The sequence below is a fragment of the Ipomoea nil genome, unplaced genomic scaffold (genome assembly GCF_001879475.1).
Source record: "Ipomoea nil cultivar Tokyo-kokei standard unplaced genomic scaffold, Asagao_1.1 scaffold1026, whole genome shotgun sequence".
In the NCBI taxonomy this organism is placed as follows: Eukaryota; Viridiplantae; Streptophyta; class Magnoliopsida; order Solanales; family Convolvulaceae; genus Ipomoea; species Ipomoea nil.
Window position 1 is genome coordinate 2706524 of NW_017617454.1, and position 19656 is coordinate 2726179.

The 19656-nt window shown below is 36.1% G+C and overlaps 1 protein-coding gene and 1 long non-coding RNA gene across 3 annotated transcripts in view; one reads left to right on the forward strand and one right to left on the reverse strand.

The window, feature by feature from the left end:
• The window catches only part of LOC109180455 (protein DETOXIFICATION 27), a 29123-nt gene extending 11451 nt beyond the window's left edge, over positions 1–17672 (reverse strand). Inside the window, exons 1-7 of one of the 2 annotated variants that reach the window (XM_019330052.1) lie at positions 16731–17670; positions 16369–16455; positions 16200–16256; positions 15432–15670; positions 15235–15353; positions 15054–15143; positions 14780–14923 (exon numbers count right to left, since the gene is read on the reverse strand). In XM_019330052.1, the coding sequence (XP_019185597.1) occupies positions 14864–14923; positions 15054–15143; positions 15235–15353; positions 15432–15670; positions 16200–16256; positions 16369–16455; positions 16731–17569 (1491 nt within the window). In that variant the 5' untranslated portion in view covers positions 17570–17670 and the 3' untranslated portion in view covers positions 14780–14863. Of the gene's footprint in view, positions 1–14779; positions 14924–15053; positions 15144–15234; positions 15354–15431; positions 15671–16199; positions 16257–16368; positions 16456–16730 lie in introns of those variants that run through there. The other variant, XM_019330053.1, reaches the window with a different exon arrangement.
• LOC109180458 lies at positions 685–7768 on the forward strand. Its single transcript, XR_002054077.1, has 3 exons — positions 685–1329; positions 3600–3602; positions 7757–7768. It is a non-coding gene; the product is annotated as an uncharacterized LOC109180458 (long non-coding RNA).
• Positions 17673–19656: the final 1984 nt, after the last annotated feature.

Here is a 19656-nt window from a genome sequence, read left to right on the forward strand (position 1 = left end):
AAAGAAGTTTTTGGGGAGGTTTTGGGTTGAATCAAAGAAGCTATGGCAGATTGTGGGGCCGGCTATCTTGGGCCGTATTGCTTCGTACTCCATGTTCGTGATCACCCAAGCATTCGCCGGCCACCTGGGAGACCTCGAACTGGCGGCCATGTCTATCGCCTGCAACGTGATTCTGGGGTTCGACTTCAATTCGGGCTGATGCTGGGCATGGCTAGCGCGCTGGAGACGCTGTGTGGGCAAGCGTTCGGGGCGAAAAGGTATGACATGTTGGGGATATATCTGCAGCGGTCGTGGGTGGTTCTGTTTCTGTGCTTTTTCTTCGCGTTCTTAAGCAATCATCGAGTTCTTCAGAGATTCCTGCAGAGCCAGCTTAAGAACTCGATGATTGTCTTAAAGTGTATGTATATGTTGCTCATTCTCGTTATAAATGTTGTCAGGAATGGACAATATATACACAAATTCAAACAATTCAAAGGACAACATTATACCACATAAAATTAAGATGTGATATATATAATTGGCCTAAAAGTGATAGACATAAATTACAATTTTTCTTTAAAAAATCATATTCATTGATCGTTGGAAGCTTTGATGAAATTAGAAAAATGAGATAAAAATGCAGCACTGTTGTCGATATATATGGTGACTGGTAAGGCGTCACTTTCTAATAAGTCTTAACAATAATATACGTGTGATAAGCATTTTCATTCCTCTTTCCTTTTGTCATTTCTCGCTGTACTTCAACAGGCTGAGTCATCTTAAGCGTTCTTAAGCAATCATCGAGTTCTTCAGAGATTCCTGCAGATCAGAGCCAGCTTAAGCGCCTTCAGCACCGGCGTCGCGAAGAAAAACAACGGCAGCATCACCACACTGCACTGCACAGAAACAGAACCACCCACGACCGCTGCAGATATATCCCCAACATGTCATACCTTTTTGCCCCGAACGCTTGCCCACACAGCGTCTCCAGCGCGCTAGCCATGCCCAGCATCAGCCCCAAGTCGAACCCCAGAATCACGTTGCAGGCGATAGACATGGCCGCCAGTTCGAGGTCTCCCAGGTGACCGGCGAATGCTTCGGTGATCACGAACATGGAGTACGAAGCAATACGGCCCAAGATAGCCGGCCCCACGATCTGCCATAGCTTCTTTGATTCAACCCAAAACCTCCCCTAAAACTTCTTTTCCTCTTCTTCTTCTTCTTCTTCACTGTTATTTTGGACGACCTGGGCCGATGAATAGTCTAATAACGGCACCTTATTTTCGTCCATGCTGCCATTGCCAGACATTTTCTTAGCTCTTGATCGAACCGGCAGGAGCAAATAATAAGGTTGGGAAATTGTTTGGAGGATAAAAAATAATTAGGAGGGTAGAATTGTAATCTTCTTAATGTTTGTTGCTTTTCAGTTATTAGTCTTATAACCGTGGTGTAAAGCTCTGCAACACATCATCCTTTCACATAATAATACTTTGCATTTTTTCTTTTTCTCTCTTCTCTCCAAAAGCTTCGTTCATGTAGCTCCTATTGCAACAGAAATGTATGGTGAATAATTAAGAGACAAAGACAAAATATTGTTTCAAAAAAAAAAAAAAAAAGAAAGAGACAAAATATTAAATGGTACCTCGAAATAATTTCAAGCACATATGGGAAATACCAACAAATTTTATTCCTAAATATGATTAATCGGACATCTAAAAACGGAACTAACTTAAATCAAAGTGGTCCAATACCAACATTAATTACCCTCTTAAAAACATTACAATAATTATGTTGTGCAATGGTGCATACGAAATTAGATTCATAATTTCTATATTATAGATTCATAATTATTGAACTTTGTATTCACAATTACAAAACTCTATGAGTTCATAATTTTTAATGTTCATATTTTCAATTGTTGAACTTTGTATTCACAAATCACTGAACTATATGTTTATAATTTGATAACTATATAGTTTAGAAATTATTAATCTATAATATAAAATTATGAATCTATAGTATAGAAACTATGGATCTACAGTTTAATTAGAAATTATGGATCTATAGTATAAAAATTATGGATCCAATTTCATGTACACCTTGCATGGTGCACACGGTTGCACAGCATAACACTATGTGGCATATTGTAGTAAACTAATAATAACTCCCTTTCAGAGGGTTGTTTTTATGGTTTACTTAGTGCTGGTTTAGAAATTCAAAAAATGACAATTGAAAATTATTTTTAAATTTTTTAGTATTTCGTTATTAATGAAAAATAAGCCAACGAAAAATATTCATTTCGATCAAATAAAAAACAGTTCATTTTCTAAAAATTATGTTTAAAAACATGTTTTGTATTTTCAAGTGAGCCCTTAGTGCAATTTACCTCTCATATGTAATTTGTGAACTATTACAAAAGTAAGATTTATTTAAGGGAAAATGACACTTTTTTCCCCCTTTGTATACTTATAGCACTTTTTTCTCCTAAATTATTTAAGTGGCAGTTTTTCCCCCTGATATATTAAATGGACATATTTACCCTTAAAATAAATATTTCATTTATTTTTCTTCTCCAACAAATTATAACCACGATTTGAAAAAATAAAATACATTAAGTGTTAAATTCAGAATATTTTAAAAATAAAAAAATAAAATTTTAAAAGAAAGTTTGAACCAACCGTTCAAATTGGATCCAAAATCGTGAACCGACGGTTCAAAATAAAACTCAAATCGCGATTATATATACTTATATGTGAGAGTCAATATAAATGCGGGAAAAAACATACACTATTTGCAAATATTATAATTCTAATTTAAGCTATTGCTAGTAGTTGTTCCGATTTGAACCTCCGGTTCACGATTCAGGATCCATGTTTTTCCAGTTCACGATTTTAATAAACGGAAACCCAAATATTGGGTTATGTTATGAATCATAATCGAAATTTTTTAATTTGATTGCTATAGTGTTTGGTTCAGTTCGAACCGAACCGTGGTCATCCCTACGTATAAGTAATAATTTGGTGAAGAAGAGAAAAAAATAAAATATTTGTTTTAAGGGTAGAAATGTCCATTTAATATTATCAGGGGGAAAAACCACCACTTTTATAATAATTGAGGGGACAAATGTGAATGCATGAATAACTCAGGGGGAAAAAGTACTATAAGCATATAACACAGCGGGAAAAAGTGCCATTTTCCCTTTATTTAATGTACACTCTTTGTAGACTATTACCTCTCTTGCATACAAGAGTAAGATTTATTTACTGCAATTTACCTCTCATATGAACTATTTAAAAATACAAAACATGATGATATGGATCTGAGTAATTGTTTTTCCATGAAATTTCAATTCCACTTTCCTTAAAATATTTTCCGCGAACCAAACGAGTTAGCTCTTTGGATATAAGGAAGCTGTGCTTCCAGTTCTTAGTTGTACTTTTCAGACCTTAGAACTCATCTTCAATTCATCTCAGTTTTCTCTTCTATTGAGCTGTCTAATTTTACACAAGCAATGCATTGAGTTTTCATCAACAACCTAACCTAAATTTATCTTTAATTTCCTGTTTGGATTACTATGTTTGATAATCCGGCCTATTATATTAAACAAGCGTTGTCCGAAGAGAGTTTGGATTACTCTTTCATCACCAATTTGATAATATGCCTTGTCCCAGGTGTTTAAGAATCTTCCTACTTACCTATCTTAATCTGTCTAAACTGTATATATGTATGTATACTATTCTTCATATTCTCGTGTTTGAGGATTACAGTTTACCAACTTATACTATTCTGTGCTCATTATTGATGGATGCATTTAACTGGACTTTTAATTAGCACTACAAAATAAGTATTCAGAAAAAATCATGCATTTGGCCTTTAGCTTCAATGATTTCTATTTTTAAAATGTAGAATCTCCGATCCCTTTCGATTTTTGTATATTTGGACCCTTAATTATTTTTATGGTTCTTTGACTACTAAGTCCTTTTTAATTAATAACAAACATATATTACATTGTTAACAACTTAGGGTTTCAATGGTCAAATATGTAAATCTATAGATCTATCATATGAAACTTTACTTAGCAGTACTTGTAAGTTCATTAGGGTCCTCTTATTCAAAATCCCAATTATCACATCCCTTCTCTCCCACTTCACACCTCGGAACGCATCGTTCTTATAGAGATAAACACGCTTTCACAGCCGAAATGACCGGGGAGAGGAAAGGTTCCTTTTTTAAGAATACTCACGAGAACAGATCCAGTGGAGACGGGGGCCAGCACAGTGGAAGAGAGTACTTCATCCGGAATAGGACCGACAAGAACAACAGAGTCGGTATCGGTGTAATAACAATCTTCTCTGAAAATGTAAGGATACATATGGATCCGATCAACCCAATCAGTTCCCAAAAATCACCGATAGTTCCAAGTATTGGTCCTAAGCTCGCACTTAGTGACTTTTGGCAGCTCTACTCAATCTGAGTTGTTATACCATGGACTAGGGTCCACCTTGCAAGGTAGACCATGGTCCTAACTCACGTATAAATTGTGTATTTTTAGTATTGGAATTGTGAACTTCTAGAATATAAATTGTGTTTCTAAGTAAAAACACATAACAACTGTAGAAGGGAATTTGTGAATACAATACATGGTCATCAAATCCTAATATGTTAATATTGTGTGATTGCAATATTTGAAAGGAACTTGCGAATACAAAACAATGTAATAAATTACATATATGTTAACATTGTGCGTTCTTAGTATACCAATTGTGAATTTTTAAAAGGTAAATTGTGAAACATTTAGTATGTAAATTATAAACATTTGGACTCGGGTCCATACAATAATTTGTGACTCATTCTACCCTCAATCATTATTGTGTGAACCATGGTCCACACAGTTGTGTGTACCATATTATCAAATACTGAACATTTAATACACAAACAATGTATTATAAGTTATGGTCCACACAATAATTTGTCATCTACCCTTAGACTGCTTGTTCAACTATCATCACCATCTTCCATTTCATCATTCTTATCCTCCGGTGCACTTGGCTTTGCCTACTCATACAACTAGTGTCCGTTTTGTCAAAATTCACCCTATAAACATGAATTTTAGTAAGTTGCTTCCAGATGCTCAGTCGGGCCGGAGCGTGGGAGCCCTTAGGATTGGAGTTCAACCTTTTGGTAGAATGAATTTTAATAAGTAATACTAATACAATGAAACTTTGAATTTGTTTACTTTAAACGAATTTATTACTAATTTTCTCCAGTTAAATAACATTTATAATTCTCAAACGTCATGTAACTATTATTGCTTCCACTCTTGTATTAATAAACAAGATATGGTGGTTTACATTTGGCTTATTGTAAATAACATCAAAAAGCAATAGATCTATGTGAATTAAAGTATGACCTGTAACAAATGTGGGTTGAAATTAAACATCATAATTTCTAAACTCTATAGTTATCAAATTATGAACATATAGTTATGTGATTTGTGAATACAAAATTCAACAATTGGAAATATAATCATCAAAAATTATGAACATATAGCTCTATAATTATGAACATATATTTATAAAATTATGAACATATAATTCTATCACATGTTTACAAACCTAATACTGTAGATTCATAATTTAAATACAATAGATTCATAATTTCTAAACTGTGCGATTGCGAAGAGAGAAACGCCGTTAACGGCAAGTGAAAAATAATTTTTTTAAAAAAATTAGAACGGCATTTTCACCATTGTGGAACTGTGTCCACCTTGCAAGGTGGGTACAGTTCCACAGCATAATTTGCCACAAAATATTGTTAAATATGAACGAAAAATAAATTATATCAAAATTTTATAAAAAATATTGATAACAAAATATGAAACATAATCATTGTGATAAAATGATTCAAATAGAAAACATCATTTGTTTTAAATTTTTGCCCTCATTGAAAAAAATTTCTAACTTCGCTTCCCAAAATAATTCAACATCAAACATTGTATATAAAGTGGTTTTTTAAAATTTGTAGGAGTCAAATATATATTATTTAATCACAAACATTTTTATACTATTTTATGTTGGAAAAATAGCATTAAAATGACCTTTAAGGGGCTATTTTGTGGTACAATTATCGGTGGGGTCCACTTCCAATTTGGGTCGGGTCAAAGTGGATTCGGATTCTTCGTAGTGAGACGAAGAGATTGATATATTGTACGCTCAAAACGGATAATGGGTGAATGAGATATTGATTCTCAAAGTAGACCCATTGAGTTGGAAAAATGTAAGGGAAAAGTGAGCTTTGTCCAACATTGATTTGGAAAGAGGATTTCACCCCCCTTTTATACAAGAGCTTTTTTAGAGCTTGTAGAATTGTGTAGCATAGAGGCTCTCTCTCGCGCGCGCGCGAGGGGGGGGGGGGGCAGGGGTGCAAATCAAATTCCAAATGGAGATGACTTCGGAAAGGCTTGATTCAAGCCTAAGCTCGTGTGCGCCGGCACCTACGGCCACGAATGTCGTCCGGAAATTGGCTGGCCTTGCGGGCTAAGCTATGTCAACTTTCGTTCGGCCTGGGGCCGAAATTTGGTGAGGCTGAAGGCCAACAGTCCATTAACTCCAGTTTTGAATTGTGAATTTAATTCTGTTAATGGGGGTTGCTGTTTCAGATGTTACACAACGTGTAATTAAGGCCATGATAAATGCTATTAAGTACTCCTCCCCTATATAAGAAGGGGTAGAAGGTAGAAGCTTTACACATTACGAACAAGTACAAGAGCTCTACACGAATTTTGTTTTTCAAGCTTCAAAACCTTCTGCTTCTACTACATTTTTAAGCCTAACTGTGTTCAAGGCTGTTGCTCTAGTTCGCCGGGTTCGTTCGTTTGGGTGCTCAAACGTCGAACCGTAGCGCGTTTTATCCTGGGAAACCTAGGCCACGACGCTCCTAGCACTTTTGGGAGGTGGCAAATAAGGTTTTAAGAAAAGAGTGGTCTCTTGACTCACGCAAAAAACCCTACCCAAACACGAGCCAATCTTTCCTTCTTTCGGTTTTGGATTATGCTTCTAAGCAAAATCCGTTCTCCATATTTGTTTTGCCGTTGGATTGGACCTATAATCTGAGGATCATTTGTTCCTTTTTGGTTGATATATATTGATATATCTCTTCGTAGATATACATATATATACATAACCGTTGGATCCGTTTTATATATATATATATATATATATATATATATATATATATATATATATATATATATATTTGTGGGAATATATATATTTCGGATAAATATCAAATAATATTTTATATACTTGTGTGTGTATATATAAATATTATTTTACGATATTAAATCGATTTTGGTTCATTATCACCAACAATCTTAAAACCTTATTTTATTTTGATAATGAACAAATCGATGGATTCCAAGAGTATTGGATCCGTGAATGTTGCCGGAGGTGCACATTCAAATGGTCAGAACGGCAACGATGTTGCACATTCTGTGATGCCAGTTGATGGCAGCAACGTTGGAAATGATATTTCCATGGGAGTTGCAAAGACACACGATGGTGCTCCGGAGAACTTTGGTTCACGATCCGGTAGACTTGTGGCTAATGGCACACAATTGGTACCTATTGTGTTGCCTAGTGGATCGGCTAAAAGCCACGAAGGATCCTATGATGGTGTAATCACTACATGGTCTGAGGACTATGGTAGTGTTACCAATGACTTCAACCGTAATCGAAAGAAACTCAAGCGGAAGCTTAGCTTTCAAGAAGATTACGAGAAGAAGGAGAAATGCCACTATGAAGCGAACCGTCATCCTGGTGAGAAGGTTGAGGACAACTTCGCTATGTTTAAAACATGTGGATGGTTGGACGAGTTCACAACCGAGGTACCCCCGATGTGCGCTATGGACCACCCTTTGTGGAGTGGACGGTTGAGAATGGAACAAGGCACACGGGTTTGAAGGATTACTACGAGATAGGAATAAGGAAATGTGTTTCCAATGTAATTTTTCCTATTTATTTATTTGTTAAATAAATGTTGTAGTATCCTTGTGATACATTTTTTTATTGTTGAATAAAAAATGAATTGTTCCATTGGGCTATTGAATCATAGTACATACGAATTATTTGATGAAATAATGTTGAATGTATGAAATGATTCAATACGGGTGCGTAGTGCATCACGTAGCATTATGTGGAAAATGCTAAAATGACTTAACGGTCGGAACGAAATGTAACAAGCGTGTTACATGTTTGAAATCCCGTAAAAGGACTGCGGTCCTGGTTCATGTAGAACGATAAGGATTTCAATGATCAATTTGTCAAAAATTGGGATAGCTATATAATCGTGAGCGTAACAGCTCAATTGTTGAATATTTTAATTAATATTCTGAGAACGATTATGTAAGCTTGATTCAACTAGTCGGAAAATTTGGTTGATTTGTTCTCGTTAATTGTGTGATAATTAACTTGATCAAAAATTCCAAATTATACTAGTATATTTAATTTGAGACAAATTGTGTTTTGGTGAATAGTGCTTTTGTAGCACTAATGGAAAGTGCAATTTAATTTGGCACTTTGAAGTGCAAATTAGAACACTGCAATAGTGCTATTAAGCACTAGGTAGAGTGCTTAATTAAGCACTTTCGGCCACTTGGTGGCTGCACCTTTATGTGTTGGAAACTTAAGCATTTGGTGCTTTGGTAAAAGCAATAAAGGTGCTAGATTATGATTGGTCTTAATGCTAATCTACTTAGCTTAAACCTTTCGTATGTGGCTAATTAAATTTAGCGTGGTAAAAAGTGCTATGTGACTAGCACGAAAGGAGGTTTGGTTAATTGTGTAATTAACTACTAATCCTTGTGCTAGGTAGCACTGGAATTATAAATTAAGCAACCGAATGTTGCTATGAGTTTATAATTTAAAGCAATAGAGATTGCTTTGGAATCGGTGCGTTAGTTTGACAACAATGATTCGTGCTTTGTGTAGCATGTTTCGTGCTTCAATACTAAGCACTGATTCGTGCTTCAATTTTGGAAGCACTGATTCGGGTTTGTGGCCTTTTGGTCAAAACCGAATGGATTCGTGAGGGCTAATCTGTTAGCACCTACGAGATGTGTTAGCGTGTAACACATGTTTATTCTTTAAAGAATAAAAAGAGAAAAAAAAAACCAAATTAATTGAGGATTAATGCGGTACGAACGATCGATGTAGTGAATATGAAACACCTATTGGTGATTTCTACGAAAGCATTGGTATCGTACTCGAGCGTACGACATGCTATTCACCTCAATCGAACGTTGTTGTCGAACATAAATATCAAGACGTTGATAAGTTCGGGTCTACCTCAAGGTACATGGGGTGAGACGATACTTTGGACAAGTAAGTACCTTTTAAATAAGGTTACCCGCATGAAATTTTTACGAATTGTGGGTACGTAGGAAGTTGTCCTACTAATGCCTGAAATGTGGGGGTGTCTTGCCAAATGTGTATATTGGTTCTTAGTACACGAGTCCAAGAGTTTGGATGTACATAAGAACACGAAAGATTGATTCAAGAAATTCATCGTTCTTGGAAGATGTAATTTTGTGAAGGATCAATAAAAGACCTAGCACGTTGAAAGGAACTTTCGGCGTAGCTATGGTTGAAGGGTATGGAAGAGAACCCGAGCTCAAAGTTAGACGTAGCAAGAGAGCTAGGATTGAAAAATCCTTTGGTCCAGATTTTCTGACATACATATTAGAGTGTGATGCGCACAATCTAACTTGTTTACTAGAAAATAATCCGGATTTTCTGACATGGTTGTTAGAAAATGAGCCTCGAACGTATGTAGAAGTGGTGACTTCTACAGGTGGACCAACCCGAGAGAGGCTACCGAGAGTGAAGTGGATTCTATCTTAAAGAATCATACTTGGAACTGATTGTTCTTCCTCCAGGTTGTAAAACCTCGGGATCCTAAGTGGATCACTAGTCGGAAGATAAAACCGGTTGGTTATATTGAAGTAAAATGGCCGGACTTGTAATTGTAGATTACATGTAATGCGAGTGCCACGGTTACTTCGATATATATATATTCTCTTGCGATGAGAATGTAATCCATTAGAATGATACTTGCCAAAGTCGTTTAGTGAGACTTGGAAGTTTATCGAAATGGATGTATCGCTTTCTTAATAGACATGGAACAACCCGAGGGTTTTGTGGTTCCGCGCTATGGAAAGAAAGTGTGTAATTGGTGAGATCATCGTATTGTTCGAAACAATTGCCTTAGTGTTTGGCATGTGAAGTTCTGATCATGCATTGATGACCAACATGTTTAGTATAAATAAAAGTGACTAGTGGGTCTACGTATTGCATACGATAGACGGTGATATCACTGTTTGTTTATACACGATAAACTCAACGTGGGTAGTAACGATCAAATGATCAATTCTACCATGAACATGTTAAATTTGAGATTTGACATGAGAGGTGTGAGTCTGGCAGATTTAATCTTCGAGATTAAAATCGTGAGAAGACCGTATGGTCTCGTGTTATGCCAATCTCAAACGAGTTGATTGAATCCTTTCAAGGGTGATAATCAAGTAGCTTGGACACCGTTAGATACTAACGTACAACTAGCCAATGATCATGGAGATTGTAATTCTCGTGGAGAATACATTCAGATTATTGGTAGTTTAATTGTATCAAATGGGTTATACTAAGCCAGATATTGCCTTTGCGGTTAACGAACTTGGTAGACATCTGAGCAACCCTAGTGATGCGCACTAGAAGGCAATAGTGAGAGTTATGAGATACTTGAGGTATACTCGTGACTTTGGACTGCACTACGTGTAGATATCTAGCTGTACTTGGAAAGTATAGCACGTTAACAGGATATCAAAGGATGATAAATCCATCAAAGGCTACGTCTTTACGTAGGCAAGTGCAGTCGGTTGGATGGAAATTCTAGAAATGAATTTGTGATAGCTAAGATCCGACGGGATCAAAGCTGAGAGCCTTACACTCGTGTCGCGAACGAGTAGGCCGAATGGCTATGCCATTTTTTCGGGAATGTTCCTAGTGGTAAACTCGTACCTCCAATTTGCGTGCATTGCGATAGTCAAGCCAAAATTGGTTAACTACAGAGTTAGATGTGGAATGGTAAGTCTAGACTTATAAGTCGTAGACATAATACCATTAAACAATTTCTAACAACGAGGGTTATCTCTATTGACTACGTGATGTCAAAAGATAACGTAGCGGCCGCTAACTCGCTAACCCGAGGGTAAGAAAATGGTTGTGGAGAAGTTGGAACGAGGAATGGGTCTAAAGCCCTTGAACTAAAAGTTCTATAGTGGATACCCAACCTAGCTGACACCTAGGTTCAATGGGACAACTAAATTATGGAACGGAGCGTGTCACTGTGGGGGTCTCGGACTCCCTACCACTCCTCGTTAGAAACAGTGACTCCCGCACGAGGCTAGCACGTTGATGCTTTAATGATTCGAATGTCGGTTGACATATGTGAGTATGCGGGATACTCGAGAAAGAATCACCTATGTAAGAGAGAAGTGAGGGTCGCTTCAAAGGAGAATTGTTGGGCACAATTCTTTAGAAACTCTCGCAGAACCAGGAACGTTGACCCACGACCAAAATGGGCACACTCATGAGAACAGAGCATGGTTGGAAGGTTCCTGTGTGAGATATGTCATCGTCTACACAAATGGCAGTCGGTTCAAAGACATCGCGTTCTACCGTACAGCCAGTGGAGTAAATATATCTTCACAAGGGAAGGTTCAAAGGGTATAGTGACTCCCTACCTATCCTATGCAGGGATCGACCGTTTGAACACAGTTGTTTCCGATTTCAAAATACCCCGAAAATCAATTTTTCATTCATGTGGGGGATTGTTGGAAAAATAGCATTAAAATGGCCTTTAAGTGGCTATTTTGTGGTACAATTATCGGTGGGGTCCACTTCCGATTTGGGTCGGGTCAAAGTGGATTCGGATTCTTCGTAGTGAGACGAAGAGATTGATATATTGTACGCTCAAAACGGATAATGGGTGAATGAGATATTGATTCTCAAAGTAGACCCATTGAGTTGGAAAAATGTAAGGGAAAAGTGAGCTTTGTCCCACATTGATTTGGAAAGAGGATTTCACCCCCCCTTTTATACAAGAGCTTTTTTTAGAGCTTGTAGAATTGTGTAGCATAGAGGCTCTCTCCCGCGAGGGGTGGGGGGGGAGGGGGGTGCAAATCAAATTCCAAATAGAGATGACTTCGGAAAGGCTTTATTCAAGCCCGAGCTCGTGTGCGCCGCCACCTACGGGCACGAATGTCGTCCGGAAATTGGCTGGCCTTGCGGGCTAAGTTATGCCAACTTTCGGTATCATATTTTCTAACACAATAGCCACTTGGGTTCGGCCAAGACCAAGATCGAGGCCGAACTGAACCATGGTTTCGGCCTTGGGAGGCCGAAACCTGATAGTTTCGGTCTTGGGTTCGGCCAAGACCGAGATCGAGGCCGAACTGAACCATGGTTTCGGCCTTGGGAAGCCGAAACCTGATAGTTTCGATCTTGGGTTCGGCCAAGACCGAGATCGAGGCCGAACTGAACCATGGTTTCGGCCTTGGGCCGAAACTTGGCGAAGCTGAAACTTTCGGCCTGGGGCCGAAATTTGGTGAGGCTGAAGGCCAACAGTCCATTAACTCCAGTTTTGAATTGTGAATTTAATTCTGTTAATGGGGGTTGCTGTTTCAGATGTTACACAACGTGTAATTAAGGCCATGATAAATGCTATTAAGTACTCCTCCCCTATATAAGAAGGGGTAGAAAGTAGAAGCTTTACACATTACGAACAAGTACAAGAGCTCTACACGAATTTTGTTTTTCAAGCTTCAAAACCTTCTGCTTCTACTCCCTTCTTAAGCCTAACTGTGTTCAAGGTTGTTGCTCTAGTTCGCCAGGTTCGTTCGTTTGGGTGCTCAAACGTCGAACCGTAGCGCGTTTTATCCTGGGAAACCTAGGCCACGGCGCTCCTAGCACTTTTTGGACGTGGCAAATAAGGTTTTAAGTAAAGAGTGGTCTCTTGACTCACGCAAAAAACCCTACCCAAACACGAGCCAATCTTTCCTTCTTTCGGTTTTAGATTATGCTTCTAAGCAAAATCCGTTCTCCATATTTGTTTTGCCGTTGGATTGGACCTATAATCTGAGGATTATTTGTTCCTTTTTGGTTGATATATATTGGTATATCTCTTCGTAGATATACATATATATACATAACCGTTGGATCCGTTTTATATATATATATATATATATATATATATATATATATATATATATATATATATATATATATATATATATATATTTCGGATAAATATCAAATAATATTTTATATACTTGTTTGTGTATATATAAATATTATTTTACGATATTAAATCGATTTTGGTTCATTATCACCAACATTTTACAAATATTTCTCATCTTTCTAATTTCTCCATTAACTTCATTGTAACATGATATATATAAAATAATAAGTTGGAAGTTAAAAGTATCTTTTAATCAATCGTTATATCGTACACCAGATTTTGCGTCCTGATCAAAACGATGTCGTTTTTTTATTTAAATTTTATGTGTATTATGTTAATAATATATGTATATTCTATTAAGAGTTTATGTGTATTCTATTAAGAGTTTATATGTATTTTGTTATGAGTTTATGTATATTATGTTAAGAGTTTATGTGTATTATGTTATGAGTTTATATACATTCGAAACAGAGTTTTTTTTTTTTTTTTTTTTAAGTTAACAGTAAAAACGAGAAACGAAATTTCTATATATATAAAAAAAAAAAAAAAAAAAAAAAAAAAAAAAAAAAGGAATAAGGTTCAAAATGGCCACTGAACGTAACTTGAAAATGCAATTAGGCCACTAAACGAAAAAAAAAAAGTGCAATTAGGCCACTGAACAGTCCAAATGTATGCAATTTCACCTGATAGCAGGTTACCATCAATTTTAGCAGGTTAACTGCTTACGTGGCAGCTGAGTTGGCATTTTTAATCATTTTTAATAAAGTTTAATAATAATTTAAAAAAAAATTATTTAAAACAAATTTAATTTTTTTTTTAAAATTAATTTATTTATTTATTTTCAATTTTTTAAAAAAAATTATTATTAAAATTTATTTAAAAATTATTTAAAATGCCAACTCAGTCGCCACGTAAGCAGGTAACCTGTTAAAATTGATGGTAACCTGCTATCCGGTGAAATTGCATACATTTGGACTGTTCAGTGGCCTAATTGCACGTTTTTGGGTGTTTAGTGGTCTAATTGCATCTTTTTTTTTTGTTCAGTGGCCTAATTGCATTTTCATGTTACGTTCAGTGGTCAATTTGAACCATAACCAAAACGACGTCGTTTTGGCCAGGGCACACAATGCATTGTGCGCCCTGGTGCATGATATAATTTGCCTCTTTTAATTTGGTATACGAGGATTTTTTTTTCTTTTTAAAAAACTTTTTGTCTTATAACTATTGGACTATATTTCAACATTTAGTCTTTGAGTATTACTTTTTCACATTTTATCTCACAATTTTTAAAACATCATCATATTTGGTCATTCGACTTAATTTTTTGTCATTGGTAACCAAATTTATATTTTTTATTTTTGAACATGAGTATATAATAGTCAAGTAATTTATCTTGTAGGACAAACTTGAACAAGAGTCCAATTTTTGACGTGAACCAGAACGATGTTGATTGGCAATTAGGGAGGAGTTGATTCCCTCATTATAATTAATAGAAAATTAAAATCCATTAAATGAAAGATCAATTCCTCAAAATTAGTAAATCTTCGCCATCATATATTATATTATATTAACAAATGAAAATTCTAAACTTCTACGAGGCACCGTGACTCACGCTTTCCCACTTCTTAATGTGCGTATTCGCCTTCTGAGCCTGCATTTCAACGTATAAACAAAACAATACAATACAAAATAAGCAAAACTGTCAAAAATTTAAATTAAAAAAAAAAAAAAAAAAAAAAAAAAGCCATTGAAAGCATATCCAAAATCAAGGTTTCAATTACCTCTTTTTCCCAATCACATCTTATGGTGATTATACACAAAATTATAGTTTGCATTGCTGTTCCACCAAAGATCATCCCAGCCCATATCCCCTGCAGTATCCATCCGCATGTATTAAGTATTAATTAATAAACGTACAATTTCACTATCGGTTTAATATTTGCTAATAACTTATGTAGGTACCTTGACACCTTGGTGGAAAACCCATTCCATCATAATGCCAAGAGGGACTCCAACCAAATAGTAGCACCCAAGGTTTATGTATGCTACATATGCTTGCCACCCAGATCCAACAGCCACCCCTGCAATGTTTTTTAATGTCAGCATTTCCGAACAAGCCTCCGATCCTAGGAGTCAAATGAAATTATATATATACATACCTGATAGGATTGGTTGAATGCTGTTGAGAAGAACGGTGAATGCTAAGAGGAATGAGAGGTCATGAACGGCGTCAAGAACAATTTGACTAGAGGAGAAAATTAGGGCAAGCTGGTTGTCGAAGGTTAGGATTAGCAGCCAAAAGAAGAGACCAATTATCATGGAGTGTGACACTGATACAAATGCCGCGAACTTTGCTCCTTTTCCATTCCCTGCTCCTAACTCATTTGCTACCCTAACACTGTACGTATATATATATGCCATGCAAGTCAAAACAATAGTACCAAAATAATGTTGCGTTCCAATCGTAACAATATAACATGTTACTAATTAATGTTGTTGCTCCATTATTCATAAATATCCATGTGAATCATGCATGGGGAAGAAAGTATTCAATATCTCAATTCAATTCGGATTTGAATTCTAGTACCGTACCCTCCACCTAACAAGACAACCTGTCTAGGTCTTCAATTAATTACGACTTACCCAATCTCAAGTTTTCATTTCTTTTTATTGTGACAAAAAGTGAAAATATCCACTCCAGACGTTCACACCCCGAACCGACAGCTTGTAGAGCTAACTAGCATCTACCAGTCATCGTCTCATTAGTTTATCTCGTGACACATGCCTCTCTTGTATAGCTTATGGGATTATACATGAACTATCAAGGAATAGCTACGACTTTTCTCGTGAGACAAATACTAGGTGGTTTAGACTTAAAGAAAGAAATTAAAGTGGCATTAAAGGTAGGTTAATTAGCAGGTACATACCCAGTTCCAGCGAAGAAACCAAGAGGAATCATCAGTTCCCAGCCGTTAATGTTCATACTGCAAAGTGTAAAAACAAAACCATATATAGTTGGCAAATATCATCTTCATCATCATATGTTGATGGATCGGAATAATTAAATATGTGACAAGTCACAAGTTAGTTTCTTACCATATTGACAACGCATCAACGGCAATTTTAGCATTCTCTAAATTTCCTGTCATCACTATCAAAATTCTGTAGTACCAATTTTCCAAGCTGTATGTTATCCATTCCGTGTCAAAATAAGCCACAACACAAAAACAAAAAACAAACCAGTCAGATCCAAACTCAAATTGGCCGCTTAATGTTGACCACTTCTGCAATTATTAGAGTCTAACCTAAAATGTCCACTATTAATAATTAATAATAACAATAATAATCAAGGGAAAAAATTTCTTTTTTTCACCTCTATTAATTTCATTGTAATTGAATTATGGAACACCCCATAGTGGTAAAAATAGAAATTGAAGCGGGAGGGGAAAATAGTATACCATAGCATGACTCCGGATGAAACAGAGAGTTTAAAGAAGTCCCATAGGCCAGTGAAAGCTTCCATGGAGAAGCCCGGCCAGGTAAGGGGGCAGCCGCCGCAAACGGTGTAGCCAAGCAGCCCAAAGAAGATGACGAACCAGGAGAAGTTCAAGGTCAAGGCGGTGGCGATGATTCCGAGCTGGAACCGGTAAACAATGAGCCAGCTGAGGAGAATATGCACGATGAGAGCTACAAAATTCGCCCAAGCAATCACCGAGTTCTTAAGCTGGCTCTGCAGGAACCTCTGCAACGGGAACTGGAACGCGAAGCAGAAGTGCAGCGGCAAGAACGCCATGACCACCACCCCCGACAGCTCCGACACGTCCTCCGCCTGCCCCAGCGCCTTCAGCACCGGCGTCGCGAAGAAAAACAACGGCAGCATCACCACACAGCACAGAAACAGAACCACCCACGACCGCTGCAGATATATCCCCAACATGTCATACCTTTTCGCCCCGAACGCTTGCCCGCACAGCGTCTCCAGGGCGCTAGCCATGCCCAGCATCAACCCGAAGTCGAACCCCAGAATCACGTTGCTGGCGATCGACATCGCCGCCAGTTCCAGGTCTCCCAGGTGGCCGGCGAATGCTTGGGTGATCACGAACATGGAGTACGAAGCTATACGGCTGAAGATAGCCGGCCCCACGATCTGCCATAGCTTCTTTGATTCCACCCAAAACCTCCCCAAAAACTTCTTCTCCTCTTCTTCTTCTTCTTCAATGTTATTTTCGACGACCTGGGCCGATGAGTAGTCTAATAACGGCACCTTATTTTCGTCCATGCTGCCATTGCCAGACATTTTCTTAGCTCTTGATAGAGCCGGCAGGAGCAAATAAACAGAGAAGGAGAAAAGGAAGAGAAGAGCTACTGAAATTAAGGTTGGGAAATGTATGGTGAATGTTTTATAGACTACTGGATAGCCATAAATTAAGAGACAAAATATTAAATGGGACCTCGAAATAATTTCATATAAATATGGGAATACCAACAAAGTTTATTCGTAAATAAGATTAATCGGACATCTAAAAACGGAACTAACTTAAATCAAAGTGGGTCCAATACCAACATTTCTTAAAAAGACACTTTTTAGAGCGTCTGAAAAAATATAAATCATGGTAACTTACTCGATCCTGGTTATTCATTCCAATTTTTATCTCTATGACCAATTGAGCTGCCTATGCGGGTACATTTCTTAGAAACATTACCATAGTGGCATAGTGTAGTAAACTAATAATAACTCCCTTTCACAGGGTTATTTGTTTATATGATTTACTTAGTGCTGGTTTAGAAATTTAAAAAATGGCATGTGAAAATTATTTTTAACATTTTTTAGTATTTGGTTATTAATGAAAAATAAGTCAACGGAAAATATTCATTTTGATCAAATGAAAAATAGTTCATTTTCTAAAAATTACGTTTAAAAACATGTTTTGTATTTTCAAGCGGATCCTTGGTGCAATTTACCTCTCATGTGTAGTTTGTGGACTATTACAAGAGTAAGATTTATTTAATGCACACTCTCAAAATAGTGACTTCAGGTATCTCAAGTAACAAAAAAAAAAAAAAATTAAAAAAAAAAACAAAAATAAAAGCAAAAAAAAAAAAAAAAACAAAAGTAATATCATTAAAAGACAACTCCAATCAAATTGATCAATAATTGATTTAATAATTACAAATTTCTAAATTTGATATCCAGTTAGAATGACATATTGACTTTTTTGGTTTGAGTCGATCAGTTATAGACAACCTAAACTGATTTACCTCATTATATTTCTTTGCAGATTAATGTCACAATGTAAATTAATACATTTTAATACTAGTTTTCATTTAACTTTAATGGTTACATCCAATTTAATCCTTCATTTTTAATTTTCACATATCTCCCCATCCTTAATCTACGTTACTTACCCTCCCCAAACTATTTAGTATTTACAATCTTATACTCGTTAATTTAGTCATCACTTTATATATATATATATATATATATATATATATATATATATATATATATATATTAAAAATAAGAAACATGATGATGATATGGATCTGCACAAAAAACTCGAGATTTTGGAGAGTAGCATACTGGATTACTGAGACTGGATGTGACCCAACATTATGTGGCTTTTCTAGTTTCTTGTATTACTATAATATTGCCAATCAATAATGTTGATATATAAAAATACACGTCTCAAATTTGATGAATGGAACAGACATTCCTGCGTGCTGAGATTTCCAGTATGTATATATCATTACACATCTCGAGAGGGCACACCATATATACCGGCCTCAACAATAAATAAATAATGTTTCCCATCATATCATTCCATGTCACATTCTTGTTCAATTTACCTGGGTATTAATTTATCTTATTATATCATACTTCCATACTATTATAATTATAATTTATTAATTTATGCCTCCGGGCATAGCCCAGTGATGAAAATATGAGTGTGACTGTGTTAGCCAGCAAATACCTGAGTTCAAACCTTACAATGAATAAGATTATGAGAAATATAATAATAATAATAACATTTAGCTTTATTAAACAAAAATTTAGTCGAACCTTAAACTAGAACATGACATGTCAAGATTATGAAGATTGCAACAATTGACAGTCATGAGTTGCAATTAAAGAAGTTGAAATGTATACTCAAAATAAAATATAACCTAACGTAACAGACCGATGTGATAATTCGCCTAACATCTATATTCTTTCTTCCGTCTACTCACAATCTAACTTAAATTTATCTTTAATTTCGTGTTTGGATTACTATGTTTGATAATCCGGCCTATTATATTAAACTAGCGTAATTTGTCTATACTCCATTACTCTTTCACATATTTGATGATATGCCTTGTCCCACATGTTTAAGAATCTTGCCAACT